Source organism: Colossoma macropomum, unplaced genomic scaffold (genome assembly GCF_904425465.1).
Source record: "Colossoma macropomum unplaced genomic scaffold, Colossoma_macropomum, whole genome shotgun sequence".
Lineage (NCBI taxonomy): Eukaryota > Metazoa > Chordata > Actinopteri > Characiformes > Serrasalmidae > Colossoma > Colossoma macropomum.
In genome coordinates, this window is record NW_023494784.1 from 18,890,708 (window position 1) to 18,908,366 (window position 17,659).

The 17,659-nt window shown below is 38.2% G+C and overlaps 1 protein-coding gene across 1 annotated transcript; it reads right to left on the reverse strand.

Annotated features, from left to right (window-relative positions):
• Nucleotides 1-568: 568 nt before the first annotated feature.
• LOC118819831 (cytokine receptor common subunit gamma) lies at nt 569-6,410 on the reverse strand. Its single transcript, XM_036587815.1, has 6 exons — nt 6,255-6,410; nt 5,437-5,570; nt 4,306-4,453; nt 2,406-2,511; nt 2,165-2,243; nt 569-2,066 (listed from the first exon to the last, which is right to left on the reverse strand). The coding sequence occupies exons 1-6, from the start codon at nt 6,334-6,336 to the stop codon at nt 1,821-1,823; spliced, it is 795 nt and encodes a 264-aa protein (XP_036443708.1). The 5' UTR covers nt 6,337-6,410; the 3' UTR covers nt 569-1,820.
• Nucleotides 6,411-17,659: the final 11,249 nt, after the last annotated feature.

Genomic DNA, 17,659 nt, shown 5'->3' on the forward strand with positions numbered 1-17,659 from the left:
GCACTTTTGTTTTTGTTATTTAATATACCTCCAGTGCATATATTCACTTCAAATTGGCACACATCATGTCTTTTGACTTTGTACTGTGAACAATGGGCTTCATTTACCAACCGTTCTTAAAAAGAAACCTCTTTATAAAACCCACTTACACAATTTTTACTAATGTTCTGAGATTCACCAATGTTTTATTTGCTCTGAGGTAAGAACAGAATCTATACACACTCAAGCGTACAAAGGTGCGAACAATTCTGCAGTTTAAGAACTCGTCATGAGTCTGATGTAGACTTTTTCTCTTCTCAACCTTTCTCAAGAACACATTTAAGAAAAATTTCAATAATACATACATAATGAAGGATTTGTTTCATAAAAACAAAATTTATAGGTTAAAAAAAGGATTTAGACACCACAAATCAACAACATTAGTACTTTCTTGCAAAGCTGTTGGCAATTGCATCTACAATAAGAAGTAATTAGCTTTTGTGGTTCAATTTTGGAAATCTTGGCGTCCGACTGATGGCCTAATTTCAAAGTTCCCAAAGGTTACAAGGGTTCTGCTGATGGCCATAAAATTTCAAAGGGATTCAATTCAGGAGATTAGCTATGCCATCCAAGCACGTTCGCCTTTTTTTGAGAAACCAGTCTTGAGTTATTCTGGCTGTATGTTTGTTGTCATTGTCTTGAAACGTCCATTTCCTCCCCAGATTCTGTTTCTTGGCTGATCAAAATAAATTATTTTCTAATATATTCTGGTATATCACTTCATTCATATTTCCTTTATGGGTATGGTTTTCTAAGCGCAACTCTTATTTCTCTGAATATGGCGAGCTGAATTCACATAGTGTCAGATAGTTCTGTTTTTGTTTAGTCTGAGCAGAGTACATTGTTCCAAGAAAGCTCTGATATGTCTAAATACTTGCGTGCAAATTTTAGATATGCATCTCTGTGCTTCCTTTTTAGCAAAGGTGTGTTGCATGGGGGTGTAGGAAGAGTTCATTGCTAGCGGTGCATTTCATTGCTTATTGTTCTCTGTGTTTCTCTGTGATTGCTGTTCCTGCTGCTTTCAGGTCGTCCCGCAACTCTTTTCAAGTGAATGCTGGCTTCTCTCTTACCTTTCTTACCTAATCTGATACTGGTTTGTGAAATCTTACATGGTGCACCTGTCTGGAGATGATTAGTTTTAGTTCCATGAGCTTTTGGCCTGCATATTATCGAACCAATTGCTCTGTCTGGCATGTTTGAGGTGTTTGCTAGGGCTCTGTAGCTTTTTCCATTCAAGTGTTATTTAATAATGTTGTCCCTGAGATCTTTAGGAAGTTCCTTCACCTTCAGCATGATTGCATAAAATCTTCCCGTATTGCAATTTGTTTGTGCAGCATTAATGTCTAGAACTTCACCTCTGCATTTAAATCATCTGTACAGTGAAACACCACATACACACTAGTGAACACACACACTAGGGGGCATACTGAGCACACTTACCCAGAGTGGTGGGCAGCCCTGTCCACACTGGGAGCAGTTGGGGATTAAGTGCTCTTGATCAAGGGCACTTCAGTCACGTCCTGTCAGCTCTGAGGATCAAACCGGTGACCTTCCAGTCACAAGGATGGTTCCCTAACATCCAATATGTATATTGAATACAGTGTTTGAAGACTTGTTTCGTGTTCATTATGTTTTTTAAACATGTCTTTGTTTATTCCTATGAGTACATACTTTTTTGTTCATATTTACACAGTACAAGTCAAAAGACATTATTAAATTGTATATATGCACTTGAAATACATATTAAATAAAAAAATAAAATGTTTTTTTAATGTCAATATTTAAATGACAATGTAGCCTGGCATGGTGTGAGAACACTGTGGCACCGTGTTAACCTCAGGTGAATCAAGAGAGTACATGCTGATATTTGCAATAAGGCCTATGTCATGGCTTTCTGGGGAAGCATCTGTAGGTTTCTGTAGTGGTTGTTCTTCAGTAATTTCAGACTTTTGATCCTCCCTCTCAGAGTCCACCTCAATTTCTACTATTTCGCACTCTTCACAGGTCTCTGAAAAGCTGGTGAACCACTTCAAGAGAAGGAGAAAAAGGATGAAAGGATGAGTAATATGTTCTCCAGCATGATATATTGTTCTGTGGAAGGCCGCATCACTTGTACTGGACTTACCTGGAACTGTTCAATGTTTAAAATTCTCTCCTGAGTGTGCTTTGGATCTGGAATTATAGGAAGGACAAGTCTTCTTACCCTTTGAGGAGAGATTTATCACATCAACACACAGGCCTATCCAGGTCTTATCCACTGTTTTTTTTTTAACTTTGTGTTCAAAAATACAAGAGACTCTTTAAAACAAGACAGACTGCAACAACTACTTTGTAGGAGGTGAATAAGAAAAGATCCAGGAACTTACCGCTCCTGAGTTATTGCAAAGACAAGCAGCAAGCATGTCACTGGCAGTACAGTGACTAACAGATAGTCCCTGATGCTAACTGGTGATGTTTCTGCAATGCAGAGACCTGTTGGAAAACAGTAAGCTGTGTAAAGCCTTAATTTTGACTAGGTCTTTTGTTGGTAGAGTCAAAATTGGTGTGTCTGCTTAACCATTTCCAGACCTGTCCTCAGTGAAGCCCAGTAATTGCAGTTTTCATCCTATACCTAGTTTAACTGATCAGCCCTTTATTAAATTAAATCAGGTGGGCTGCTGGTGGTATTTTTCGAGAAAATTTATTGTTCATTTCTTTTTCTGTTTGTCATTTTTGCTGATTTTTTGTTTCTGGAATTTCTCTTTTGCTTCTGACTTTTGGCACATTTTCGCAGGAAGTGGGTCTTAGAAGAAGGCATTCACCAGCCTAGTCTCTTGGTTAAGTGGTTTTGAGTTACATAACAGAAACAGAGCCATGGCCACTCAATGAGCTGTGAACCACCCCAACATAGCTAAACGTATCATACTGAGTGCAGTATTGCACAGTATTGAACAACATTATGAGCAAAGTATGTCATTCCTTTTATGTTTAGGGTCCTGTTCATAACTCCCAGAGTGTAATGGCCAGCTATGACTTGTTAACTTAAAAAAATGTCCCTTTTGTAGAGATGAAACATGACTGTCTAGCAATTATTTCATGGCAGTAGTAACTTGCAGCTGACAGTAATCAGTGGTATTTTCCACTCTTTACTGAGATTGTGTGCTAGTGCTACCTTAACATTATTTCCCCTGACCCCCAGCACTGCAGGTTCACCTGCCCCAACACATCTTATTCAGCTCATGAAGGGCTCGATAATCAGTTGATGAGCTCAATCAGGTATTTTGAAGTAAGAAATGGTTGAAAGCTTGTGGAGCTTTAGGCTACCAAAAGTGAGGCTTAGAAAACTGATTTTAACAATTGTAAATCTTACAGGTAGCCCTTTAGTGGACACTTCTATGCTAGTTGGCATTGGCAGCTGGTACAGCTTTGTTCAACTATGTTTACCTATTATTCTTCCATTTCCAAAATATACACTTTTTACACAGATAGACACTTTACCCTGAGTGTGTGACACATTAATAACTTTTAAAAAATATGCCAACCATTGCTCATAATGCTGGACGTATGTAACTGTCTTTGGAAATACTGCCCTCAGCACAAGGTGTATGCTGGGGGCAGTTCACATCTCATGAAGTGGGCGTGGCTATGTGTCAGAAGACCTGTCACTCCAAATCAGTTGACCAATAGAGAGTACAGGTGAATGCCCTCTTCCAAGAACTGCCCCCTGTTAAAAAGTGGCAAAAGTCAGAAACCAAAGACATATTTCAGAAGCAAAAGAGGGATTTCAGAAAAAAATTAAAGCAAGGGCTGTGAAAATGAGTAATAAATATATGTCAAAATGAGTTGTAATCTTTATACATTCATTTTACTTTTAAAATGAAAACAGTATAATAACATTCTGATCTGCACTTAGGGGCTGTTTGAATTTTAGCACTAATCAGCAACAACAAATAAACACTTTCACAATCTTAAAAGTAGGTAATATTAAGTTAAAAAACATTTAGTGATTAGATACTGAATGAGGAAACCAGTGATTTTGCTCATTTGATTGTGTTTTAAACATGCAGAGAAGAACTTGTTTCATTGTATTTGATTGTGTTATTGATGAGCAAAAATGATAATAAAGGGAAAAAGTTAATTGTTGACTGCTGGTAAGGACGGCTTGCACAGCCGATCTAAATAACAATTTCTCCTTGCTCTGAGACAAAAATAAATTAAATAAAAAAATTAACAAAATTGAGGTCAATACAGAGACAAACTCAAGACTATTAGACCGCACGGCTTCACCTGTGTCATTCCTCCAGTATTTCTCTGGACTCCATTTGCTCCAGTTCCCATTGATACAATACAGCCTTGCTCTTATTCTGAAAACATAGTTCTTCTTCATATCTGGAGCAGGCAGCTTAAAGGAAAACCCTTTAATGTCATTAACACTCTGTAAAGTATATGGATTAAAAAAAAATCTGATTAAAACTCACAGTGAGATAAACCACATCAAGAAATTTAAGCTCTTATATTTGCACACTTACAAATCTCATTTTTAAAACAGTTGGGGCACTATGTGAAATGCTAATAAAATCAGAAAGCAGTGATAAGTGATAGTAATAGTAAATACACACTCATTCCAAATTTGATGCCTCAAACATGTTGGTATTTCAGAGGAAGTGGTGCCTTCACACATGTGAAAGTTACCCATGAAGTCTGAAAGGTTGATTTGAGTGTTATTATGCACCATAGAGAGTGAAATCCTTGCAATTGCTTGTTGACGATGCTCGATGTTCATAAACTGTTGGTTTATTCGCTGATGCTTGCCTTGATCCTTTCTTACGTATAAAGGACTACACCTTTCCTGGATGCTCCTTTTATAACCAAGCATGACTGTATCAACTGTTTGAAATGTTTTTTTGAACATTTCACATGATCCATGGTCTTAAGTTATCACTGTCCCAACTTTTTTGAAGGGAGCAATTTGAGAATAAGTGTATATTTACAATGAAGTTGGTCTTGATGTTGTCTTTGTAATGTGTTCTTTGTAAATACAAGCCAATGTGGGTTTAAAAAATACTGCTTTCTGTTTTTATTTTCATTTCACATACTGTGAACTATTTTGGAATTGAGGTTTGAATATATGCTTGCTAATAAAAAACGATCTATGGTAATACTACAGGAATTACAGAATTCCTCTAAGAATGTCTTAGTAAATTTAGATAAATACTATAGTTTACTATAGAATACTACCTAAGTGTTACAGATTACTGTAAGACAGAACCGAAACGTGAAAATGCTTCAATTGATTGATATAGAAGGATGATACAGCACCATAGCAATCTTATAGTTACTTATTGTTTTACAGGTTTTTTGAGTTTTTGTGAAGAACAGCCCTGTATAGACAGACAGCCCTGTATAGACAGACAGTACCTTCCAGGATGAATCACAGAGATGCCTGTACTGGACATCAAATCTGTAACACTGGTTGTTCTTGCTTTTGTTTGGATTTTCCCATGTCACCGTTATACTATCTGACGTGTTACTAATCCTCATATTAATGGAGTCTGGATTGATAAAAAAAAAATAAAGAAAATAAAGAGAAATAAAAAGAAATGGTTAATTAAACATCCTGATGATTCATATTCCATCTGATAATAATCACGGGACAAAGTTACACCATGTATCATACAGACGTTTTTCCCTTCATGCACAGGATACCCACAGTAGCTTGTGAACACCAGTGACTTTTGATGTGGCTTCTCACTCAGCTGTCTTGCCGTGACGCACCTAACCTTATCACTGCTGTCTCAATGACTTCGGCACAAGTTTCTCCACTATAATGCAGTCTATGTGGTGAGACGCTCCTCCCTACTTGCATTTTACATTCCTCAATCTGTGTGAATCTGTTAGAAAAACTGTTCTGTTGTTTTAAGTTAGAACATTAATGTGTTGTTGTAGATGCTTTTGTATAATCAGTTTATATAAATAGAAATGGGGTGAAGGAATACTGGTGTATTCAGTTGCTAAACAATGTCCTACTCAAAAAATATAGTATTTAACAGTATTTAACAGCAACTTACTTACTACTCAACTGTACTGGTTAAGCAGCTACAGCCTCTTAACATACGTAATTAATACCAGTATTCATCAAACTTGTATTATCTATATTAATCTGGCCAGCCCCAATCTCAGCAGTTTTTAATTGGGGAAAAAATATACAAGCTAAGTGAAAAACTAAACAGACTCACCTGCTGAAGAGCTTTCTGCCCATATTTGAAAGCAGAGGACCACAGACAGGACGAGCAGGACCCAGCGGTTCCAGCACTGCATGACTGCTCTTCTTCACAGTCATTGAGTGAAGTGATCTCACCCTCTCCTACATGAAGAAAGGATTGCTGCGAGATGTGTATCACCACCACTAGAGTAATTCTGCTTTCTCACTATCACTTCCTTCCTTTCTACACCTGCCTGTAATCTCTTCATGGGACAGCTTACTGCACAGCTTCTAGCATACCCTCCACATATATATGTATATGTGTATATATATATATATATATATATATATATATATATATATATATATATGTATATATATATATATACACACACACACAAAATTTAACTGCAGTCCATATGAGGGTTCATAAAAGTGTTTTTAATTTACAAAGGAAAAAAAGAAAAAAAACAAATGGATCATGTTGAATGTAAATGTCTGACTTGGTTAACTTTATCAAATTTTAAGAATTACATTTTATAAGCATGACAAACTTACGTAAAAGAACAACAAAAAAACACAACAACAACAACAATGAGTTAGAAGTGCTGGCTGAAGTAGTCCTGCCATGCAGGATCACAGTGTGGGAAACAGTCATTAAAGCTTTAAGTGGGGGGATTTCCTAAGAACGTTTGGCCTTTGACATTATTATAGGCTTTTACTGTGTCTATGATCTTGTTTGTACAATGTTAAACTGCCAGTAAACACCCACTCTGTGATTTTAAGGTGTGTGTGGTAGGGGGTGCTAAATTTTTTTCTTACTGTGAAAAATTCATTGATGAGTCAAGGGATGAGATACAAACTCAACTTATTTTCAACTCAGTTTCTATTAACATCACTAAGTATCTTTTTATTTATGTCAAACATAACATTCACCTCAACCCAATATCTCAACTTAACTCTATTCACATCACTTTAACGTTTGTCTAACTCTAAATGTAACATTCGCTTCAAACATAACAGTCAGCTTAACCCCAATGACTCAACAGAACTCTCTACCTGGTCCTAATCCTAACACTGCTGTCAAGAATCAACTTACTTTTCATGGAGTTTCACTGGACTATCCAAATAAAATGAAGCTTACAAATGTACTTACCAAAGAACGTTTTGATCTATTCCAGTGTTTCACAGGCAACACTCTTAAAAATAAAGATGCCAAACAAGGTTCTGATGTTCGATGATTAGTTCTGGATCTCAAATGCCATCCCACCTCATCCCAAAGGTACTGAATGGTGCTCTGTTACTCAGTGAACGTAATGTTTACTGCACTGTAATAAGTGGAAAAAGCACAAGTTGATGTAAACTGATGTAAAATTTTGCTTCACTTCATTTCATTCAAAATACTTTCAGTTCATTTTGGTTGAGTAAACCCAGTTAAATTGCCTGTTACCACATGAAGTATTTTTTAATAATAGATATCTTTCTAGAAAAGGCTATACTGGGATCACATCATATGGCTTCACAGTTGTATGCAAAAGTCACATATTCTGTTGATTTTTAAGTCAAAAGAAGAGAATTGCTACTTTATTGTTGATTAACTTAAAAAAATAGTAGTTGTAACATGCAAAAGTTTGGTCACCCTACTTAATCAGTACTTTAATCAGCAACACCCCCTTTGGTATCACAGCTATCATAGCTTGCAAACTCATTTTGGTGGCCAACTGTGAGACTTTCTATTCCTGTTTTAGGATTTTCACTCTTTGTTTCTAGGTCTACGATTCTTGACCCAACTCGCATGCACAGTATTTAAGGTCTACCCACAGATTTTTGTGTTGTAGAATCAGCTTCTTTTCAGCTTTAGGTTGTCACTGACTGTTTCACAGTTACTCCCAGACTTTGCTGATATTTAGTGGAGCTACTCGTACAGTTCCCTATGCCACACAACCACAAAGCATAACAGATCCACCCCCGTGCTTAACAGTTATTCTTTTCATCAAATACTGATCCTTTTTTCCCCAGGCATACTTTTGGTGGCTGTGGCTAAGGAATTACATTTTTACCTCATCAGTCAGCAGCACTTGTTTGCAAAATTCCTCTAATCCAGCACACCTGGCTCTAATGTTCAGACACCCCTGAAGGCCTCCATTACCAGGATCAGGTGTGGTAGATTAAGTGTGTAGCTAAACTCTGAACCCCTGCTTTAGATGACGTTTGTGATGAGGTCACAAGTAAGGGATCTTTGTGATGACTCTTCCATGCAGATCATGTTTTAGCAATGCAGCATAGCAGAACGTTGCACCAGCACTCTTTTGTCAGCTAAACCTTCTTCAGGTCCTTTTCTATCATATCGGGGTTTTACTTTTCCAGATCCGGCTTTGACTTCCACAGTTACTGACGGACCCTTCTTAGTGACATTTCGGAAAGTAGAATTTGTGAGGTTTGACGTCCTTTTTTTTATAGCCTTCTTTCCTGCTTTGTAGGCCAGTCAGGTCAAGTCATGTCAAAGTTTATTTATATGGTGGTATTTACAACTGCTGTTGTCACAAAGCAGCTTTACAGAAAATTTTGGGTCCAAGCCCCCATGAGCAAGCCATGGGTGACAGTGGCAAGGAAAAACTCCCTAAAAGCAAGAAGAGGTAGAAACCTTGAGAGGAACCAGAGCAAAAAAGGGGAATCCATCCTTCTGTGGTCGACACCAGATAGCAAAACAATTACACAAGAGTAGTATGAACAGGTGTGAGGTTTTACCATTAGTTTAAAATATTAAAAATAGCAATAGGCATCTGTTGGCTACATTTTCAGATTCTCAGCCAGCTGCTTAGAGGAGCCCATGGTTGTTAAGTGTAAGGCCAAACTTGGAAGAGTCAGATAATTTAGTACGGTCTGGAATTATCATCAGCTGACAATTCCTAATGACAATAATTGACAATTAAGTCAAGTAAATTACGTTTTGTGACTTTACAACTGGAAGTGTCCAAACTTTTGCATATGCCACAATTACTATCTTCTACTTTTAAAGCGAATCAAGTATAAAGTAACTGTGTGTTAACGTTAGCAGAAAAATATAATTTTTTGAAATAGTTCGCTGCAGAGGCTGTGCTTATTTCTTTTCACCTCAAAAATGAACAAAATACATCATTAGGCCAAGGGTACACAAACTTTTGCATTTTACAATCAATCTATCAATAATCAAGAAAAATGAATGATAATACAATTAGTTAGAACCGACAATGATGTATAAAGACACACCGTTTTAAATGAACAAGAACACACTGTGTCACTGATGCCAAGAATTTTCCACCTGCTAAACGTGAGTGAGTGGGTGAGTTTCAATCCAGTTCCATAATGTGCTTTGCACCTTAAAAATGCAGCTGTAATTTTTGGTTTAGGACAGTTCATATCCAATAGAAAGTACTCTATAAATGCTGATGTTGGATATATTTAAATTGTTACTATCTCAATGAATGCCCTGGGTTTAAAAAGGCCATAACATGGTAATTAGTTTCTTTAAACTAATTTTTCAAAGCGACATGCTAACACTGTTCCACTAAGCTTACATCTTGGTTTCCCAGAAGAATTCTTATTCTGTTACCTATTTTATCAGCCTGAGGCATCAGAGATTTCTCTGAACATCCTACCACAGTCTAAAAAAACTCCCCCTGCACTGTTAACGAAGGAGAGAAGATTGACCAGATAACCAGCTGAGTAATAAAAGCACCAAGCAAAGTAGTCTTAATGTTACAGCAAACTTAATGTTCTAGCATTAAAGATACACTTCAATATTCACGGATTAAGTGTTTGTTACCACCACCAAAATAGAAATGTATTTATATTGAAATACATAAGATACAAAACAATACTATTTTTTCCTCCACAAAATAGTGATGTGACTGTCCAAAAAATGTGTGTAGCATATACATCACATACCAGGTCATGTGACAGTATATCCTTTAACCTAACAGAGTTTTAACAACAACAACAACAACATGAACATGTAGCCCTGCTGATATAAGCTTCAGTGTTGAAACCTGCAATGTTGAAACCAAACTGCAATTTATCTCCACACAGTGCGGGAAAACTATAATTTTAAAATGTTTTTTTTTAGGTTTTTGTCAAGAATCTTAGTCACTTGTCTACAAAGAGAGGATGTGAGAAACTAACATAGTCATAATATCAGTCAAGATAACATTCAATGCACCATAAGGGGGAAACCCTTTGTAGAGGGCACCACTCATAATGTTTTTAGCATGTAACCAATCAGTGGGGGGAGGGGCTGCTACTCAAAGCTAGACAGCTGCTAAAACAGATTAACAGATCTAGAAATGTGACTGGAGAAATTATCATAACACGCTATCTTCAAGCTCTCCAATGAGGTTTGAGCTTTCACTATTTGTTAGTTACACAGTGCAGTTACATGAGTTTCTGTGCAGTACATTTGGGATATTAGTATGCAGGTAACTACATCCCTTCATTTAATTAGGTTTATATCACCACCTACCGTTTGTCTTGAGTGATGCTTGCACATGCATGTTTCAGCATTCGGTATCAGTCACTCAGTCTGTGACTCAGTAAAAGACAGCAACTTTACAGGCTGGCCTGCTGGGTGGTTCAGCAAAAATGGATGACGTTGAAGTCTTTGCTTCCAAATAGCGTTGGGAGCTAATCCCAAAACCTATGAGTTCCTCGATTCAGGCATTCAGGAATTGAGACTCAACTCTAAAGCTTTGGACAAAGTTGCCAGCACCAATGTGCACACAGCGCAAGATATCCTGCTGTCATTGTCTAAACAGCCTGTAATCCCTTCAGACACATAGTAGTTTAGTTGTATTTTGCTTTAGACAAAGTGGAAAACAAAGTAAAATGTAAAATTTGTATTAAAAATGGCACAATCAAACAACGTCAGCGCCAAATTATCTACCCACCTGAAGGAGTTCTCAGAGGAGAATCAGGTACTGTTTAGCCCTCTTTATTCATAAGTTAATGTAGCTAGAGTTAGCTTTCCAAATTTCTTTCCTAAGGTGAATATAATTAATATTGTACAATTTATTTTTCCAAGGTGTTCTTCTCTATGTCTTGTTTTTTTCTCTTTTTTTGGAATCAATATTATTGTGTGGAATCGACTCATGGAATCAACTCCATCCATTCCCATTACTTGGTATCAGAATTGGAGATGACTCCAAAGAATCTGGAATCAAACAGCTCTACGTCCAAATAATCAAGAAAGCAGGAATGATGTACATACTACTTAAACTTTTCCATTTTTATTTAATATTATTTTTATTGATTTCATTTTATTTTTTCATAGCATTTATGCTATTTAAATTAACAAGTTATTAGTTAGTGGAAGTTTAGTTGTCTTTTCCCCGTTGTTTTATTATTCAGCCACAAGATTATTAGCGAGGTCAGGTACTTTTGAATGTTGGATGATTAGTTCTGGATCACAGCTCATCCCATAGGTACAGGATGAGGTTCCATCACTCCAGGGAATGTAGTTTTTCTGCGTCACAGCCCAATGCTTTATAACCCCTACACTTGGCATTTGGCATGGTGGCCTTGTGTGCTTTTGTGTGGATGCTCCAGAGCATACTATTCTACTGGCTAAGCTTCTCTATTGAATGCTTGCCGGCAATTGATGCTTGAAGTAGCTGAATTCACTAATTAGAAGTGTCTGGATACTTTTGGACATATATTCATCTGAGAATTCTGAAACATTTTAAGTGCACCTGTACATGATGTGGGTTATTAGGGAATAGGGAATACAGAAATACCAAACTACTGTGCACTGTTCGTTCCAGTCTTTTAAAAATGAGGTTTAAAACTTCTTATGATCACTGTGGCCAAGTCTCAGCCTGTGTTCTAAAATGTCTTTATCTTGAAATATGTTTTGAAGCTGGATCTGCCAGATAGCACTCAGTATTCATCACCGTCCACTACAAACACACAGACCAGAGCAGCCAAGTCAAGATGATCCAGCAGGTGAGAGGATGGTACGCCGATCCAGTCTGGAGAGGTCAAGACAAAGAGTGAAAGGGAAAGGCAGAGTAAAAGAAGCAGGAGAAGTCTTTGAGAAAAACTCAATTCCTCACCGGCTACAGGGCTCCTCCTCTGGGAAGGACTGTGTGTCTGAGGAGAAGTCGAGCTAAGACAAGGCCTGTCAGGAACAAAGAGTGAAATTCCAATGATATGTTTAGCTAAAAGGGTGAGAGAAAAGTGAATCAAAGCACCAAAGGATCAAAGAAACACTACAGTAAAGTCAACACGGCTGCCATGGGAGCAGCAGGAGATGCATATCATTTCTAAGTTGTTCTTCAGCCCCTTCTGATGTTGGAGAATTGATTGATATTGTTGGTGGAGAGAGGTTCAGTGAAATGGCGCATAAAGATGGAGGGGCAGTCCTCCATAAGAGGAGGAGGTCATCACTTGATTGCGTTCAAAGTGTGGCGTTCTATGATGTGTGCCACAGTGCCAAACAGCGACATGGCACCTCCGACACGTCAGCAGTTAGAGCCCACCATCATGATCAAAGGAACAGAGATGCATGTTTGTTTGCCTTTGTCATTAACTTACACTCAACTTGCATTTCAAAGTGTTTTAAGCATGTTGCTTGACTTGAATGTAAGGCAATGTTTTCATTGCTGCTATTCATAACACAAGCACAGTGACACATGAAGCATGTACACTATGTGTCCACAGGTTTGTAGACACCTGCTCATTCAATGTGTCTTCTAAATCAGGGGTATTAATAGGGTATTTGTCCCCTCTTTGCTGCAGCAACAATCTCTACTCTTCTGAGAAGGCTTTACGCTAGATGTTGGAACATTGCTGTGAGGATTTGATTGCATTCAGCTACAAGAGCTTTAGTGAGTTCAGGTACTGATGTTGGATGATTAGTTCTGGATCTCCACCTCATCTCAGAGATGTTGGATGGAGCTCATCCCTCCAGAGAATACAGTTCCACTGCTCCACAGCTCAATGCTGGGGGGCTTTATATCCCTCTAGCTGATGCCTGACATTTTTTTCAGAAGACTTGCTTTCTGTTTTTCAGAATCTGCAGGGATATTTTTCCACACCTCCAAAGTTCAGTCTCAGAAGTTGGTTGCATTTTCTGCTTCTCATGATCCAAGCAATCTAACACTCAAATCTTTTTGTCTATTTTCTTTTCTCACTAACAGCTTCTTGACAGCTACGTATCCCTTCAGACTCATAGTGTTGAGTTGTCTTCTCATAGTGGAAGGATGGACAGAATCACCTGTGGATTTTTTCAGATCTGAAGCAAGAGTGGAGCTTTAAGTACTATTTATCTGATGGTAACAGTTTTGGTGGTCTACCTGGTCTTGCACAGTTATTACACTTTTGTTGAGGCCCATTTTCTCTTCACCTTTTAATTACCCCAGTTTTAGTAATGCCTGTTTTTTCATGTAATTTGGTTTGGCCTTCCCATTTTTTTTATCGTCGCTGCCCAAAGAAAACAAGTATGTCCAAAATAGTAACTTTACAGGAGAAGGTAAAAACACCCTTACCTTTCCATGTAAGTCAATGGGAAGAGGTTTTATTTCAAGTGATTTTAGAGCATTTCTATTGGTCCATTCATTATGAAACTTACACACAATGTAAAGCAGAGCTTGTGCTGAAATGATGTAAAAATATAAAAATGGACAAAAATGGTGATACATGGTTTTCTTTGGAAAGCAATGTTATGCAAGTGGGGTTTACATCTGATATCCTCAGAAGTATCTCCTGAAAATGAATAACTTGCACTTAAAGGCTATTTTGACTGGAAAACAAATAAAATAAAAGGGGGTCTGTGACTTTTGCGCAGTACTGTACACTATTACTAACAATGAACCAATTAAAAGATTTAGTTTCCAAAAGAAAAACAAAAACTTAACCTTGAGATCACGTAACTTTTAGAGAGCAAATGTTCTGATTGCATTGCTGCAGTGCTGCATTGCTTTTGACCAGGTCACAATTAGTTAATGATAAATCTTTTCAATCTCACAGGAGTTTGTGTGGTCAGGAGAACATTGAAACCTGGCTTTTCAGAGAAAACATGTTTGTCAAGAACACAACCACACCAACCACTGTTTCCTTTCTCTGACAAGGGATTTTTGAGACCTTTCTCCATATCGGAAGGTTTTATCGCCTTGCGTGCAGCACTGTTGAACCTTGTTCTGCAGTCTCACACTGTAGACCTTTTTTTCTTTGTTAAGAGTCTACACAGTGTGCTTCACTGGTCTCCTCACTGACCTGTGATAATCAAATACATAAATGCAAGGAGGAGCAGAAGTGACGCTTGTAAAGCAGATGACCTAGTTGCTTACCTGTCGGGGAGTGATTGATAATTGACTGACAAGAAGCTCTCTATCAAGCACTTACAGAGATGCGTATTCAGTCAGAGCTGTCAAAATATCTTCGAAGCTGTAGTGCTTCAGTTCATACCTGGAAGGATAAAAAGATATTATAACTGAAAGCTACTTATTGGGGCATAACTATATCAGGGAATCATGATCGCATTAGCAGAACGACATGCATTTTTATTTCAAAAAGAAAACAGCGTGGTTAGGGGTGCACGACAAGGAGACTGACATGACAATGAAAGCCATGCAGGATCGTGTAGCAAGCCATGAGCGTGTGTGTGTTGATGTGAGGCGGGCTGCTGCCTGCTAGGTGAGAGTGGTCTTTTGGGACAACCCAAAATAACAACAAAGAGTCATCAGAGTGCTAGATGAAAGGCTTGTCATGAACTATTTTCGCTCTAATGGTCTTCTTGTCACTGGCTGACAGGGTCTCCTTTTACAGCATGGGGCATTCTGACCATAGCTTTTATACATTATTTTACAGCATTTACTATGAAACTGCTGTTATTGCTTTATCATAGAGCATTTTTATACTGTATCTGTGAATGTGTACTCGATAAGATTACAGAATAACAAAAAAATGTACACTCTTTCTTTAAGCTTTTAAAATTTTACATTCATACACTCTTAAAAAAGACGCTTCTTTAAGGGTTCTTTAGCAAAGGGACTGGTTCTATTTAGAGGCATCTCATGTTTCTATACAGCACCAAAATGGGTTTTGCTATTGCTACGATGTCAAGCTTGTAACAATAGAAGAACCCTTTTTGGTGCTGTACAGAAACATTAAAAAAAGGTTCAATATAGAATCATATACAACACATTCTCCATCAATCTAAAGAGACTTTTCACCATGCAAAGAACCATATAAGCATTAAATGGTTCTATGTAGAAGCCAAGGTTCTATATTCTTTACTAAAGATGAACGATCTTTTTCACAAGTGTAGACCTGGACTAGGTTTTGGTTACTGTTGTTGCTTGTATAGCTTGAGAAATGCATGTGGTAGGAGACCTCCTCATTTCTCTAGTTAGGATATATTCCATTACAATTTCAACAGTGCCATCTAGTGGATGTATTTGGAAAAAGAAACAAAAGAAGTGTTTGGTTGGGGGTGGGTGTCTAGGAGATATATTACAATACAGGATTTCTCAATAAACTGGTTAGCATAAGCCAAAAATTCCAAAAGTTGAGGCCTTTCCAGCAGGAACACCCATCAGCTCTCCTGCTATTGGACAGATTTAGCTTTTGGCTTAAGTCAAGATCTCAAACTGTGATCCTTCAGGACAAGCGCAGTTTAGTCCGGTGATTTCCAGAGTTGAGTCAGGGGTGTTGGAGCAGGAAAATCACCAGACAGGGCTGGACTCTGGTCCTGGATCAGAGTTCAAGATCTTAACGTGAGCCAAAGTGTGAAGTCTGTCCAATAGCAGGAAAGCTAATCAATGTTCCAACTGGACACCCTTCAACTTCTGGAACGTCCGACTTTAACCTCTGGCCAAAATTGTGCTGGACACCTGCCCATCTGTGTGTGTGTGGAGAGAACATGCAGTTAACCATTCAGAAAACGTGACAAGCCCATCTGTACAAGCTTTCTTTGCTGACAGTGGCTTAAATAGGTAACAGGGTTGAGTTTTTTGGCATAGAATTTGAAAATACACAAATACACAAAATGCCTTTAGCATCCATAACACAAGTATATAAGGACTATTTACTTTTTTCGTATATATATATATATATATATATATATATATATATATATATATATATATACTTGAAATTTCTGTCTACTAGATCTGCCCCTGTCAACTGCAAGTGCTATTATTGTGAAAAGGAAGCACCTAGGAGCAACAACGGCACACAGAGTGTGGTCGCCGTGTGCTGAAGCGCACGGTCATTATCCTCTGTTATATCACTCACTAACGAGTTCCAAATTGCCTCTGGAAGCAACATCCACAAAAAAAACTGTGCATTACGAGCTTCACGAAATGGTTTTCCATGGCCAAGCAGCTGCACACAGGCCTAAGTCCAAAATGCACAATGCCAAGTGTCAGGACTGGACTCTGGAGCGGTGGAAACATATTCTGTGGAGTGATGAATCATGCTTCTGGCAATCTGATGGACGAGTCTGGGTTTGGAGAATGCCAGGAGAACATTACCTGCCTGACTACATTGTGCCAACTGTAAAGTTTGGTGGAGGAGGGATAATGCTATGGGGTTGTTTTTCAGGGGTTGGCCTAGACCCCTTAGTTCCAGTGAAGGGAAATCTTAATGCTTCAGCAGACCAAGACATTTTGGACAACTGTATGCTTCCAACTTTTTGTGAACATCTTAAGGAAGGCCCTTTCCTATTCCAGCATGACTGAGCCCCAGTGCACAAAGCAAGGTCCATAAAGGCATTGTTGGGTGCATTTGATGTGGTAGAACTTGACTGGTCCACACAGAGTCCTGACCTCAACCCCATCAAACATCTGTGGGATGAACTAGAATGCGCGCCAGGTCCTCTCGTCCAACATCAGTATCTGACCTCACAAATGCTCTTCAGTCTATAATTTGGGTAACAAGGTTGTACTCCAAGAGTGACCTCATGAATCACAATATCATTAAAAAAAAGGATGAGAGGACTCACCTTTTTCCTCCCACGATCTTCAGGAACTTAAGATGATGCTGCTTCCTGTTGATTATGTGGATTACTCCAGATGGTTCTTAAGAGTAAATGTGTTCAAATAACAGGGTTGAATGAATGTTGTTGGACACTACAATTTTTAACATTTTAACAATACACATTTCAAGCATGAGATGTTCGTTACAGTGGGCGGGGACAGAGAAAATTATGTTTTCTAAATTCTGTAGATTGGCTCATTATTGTTTTAAGTTATTTAATATGTCTGAAACATACACATAGGTGGTCATAAAAGACACTTTTCCCACAAATGGCACCCCTAATGTGGACCCCCCCCATGTGGCTAACTGAGAAATGCTGCTTTGTGCATCCTGCTCTGTTCAGTCACTCCACTGCTAGGGGTAGATTTAGTGATTCGGGGGCTCAAGGCAAAAGACAAGAATAGGGCCCCCTGGATACACATTTTT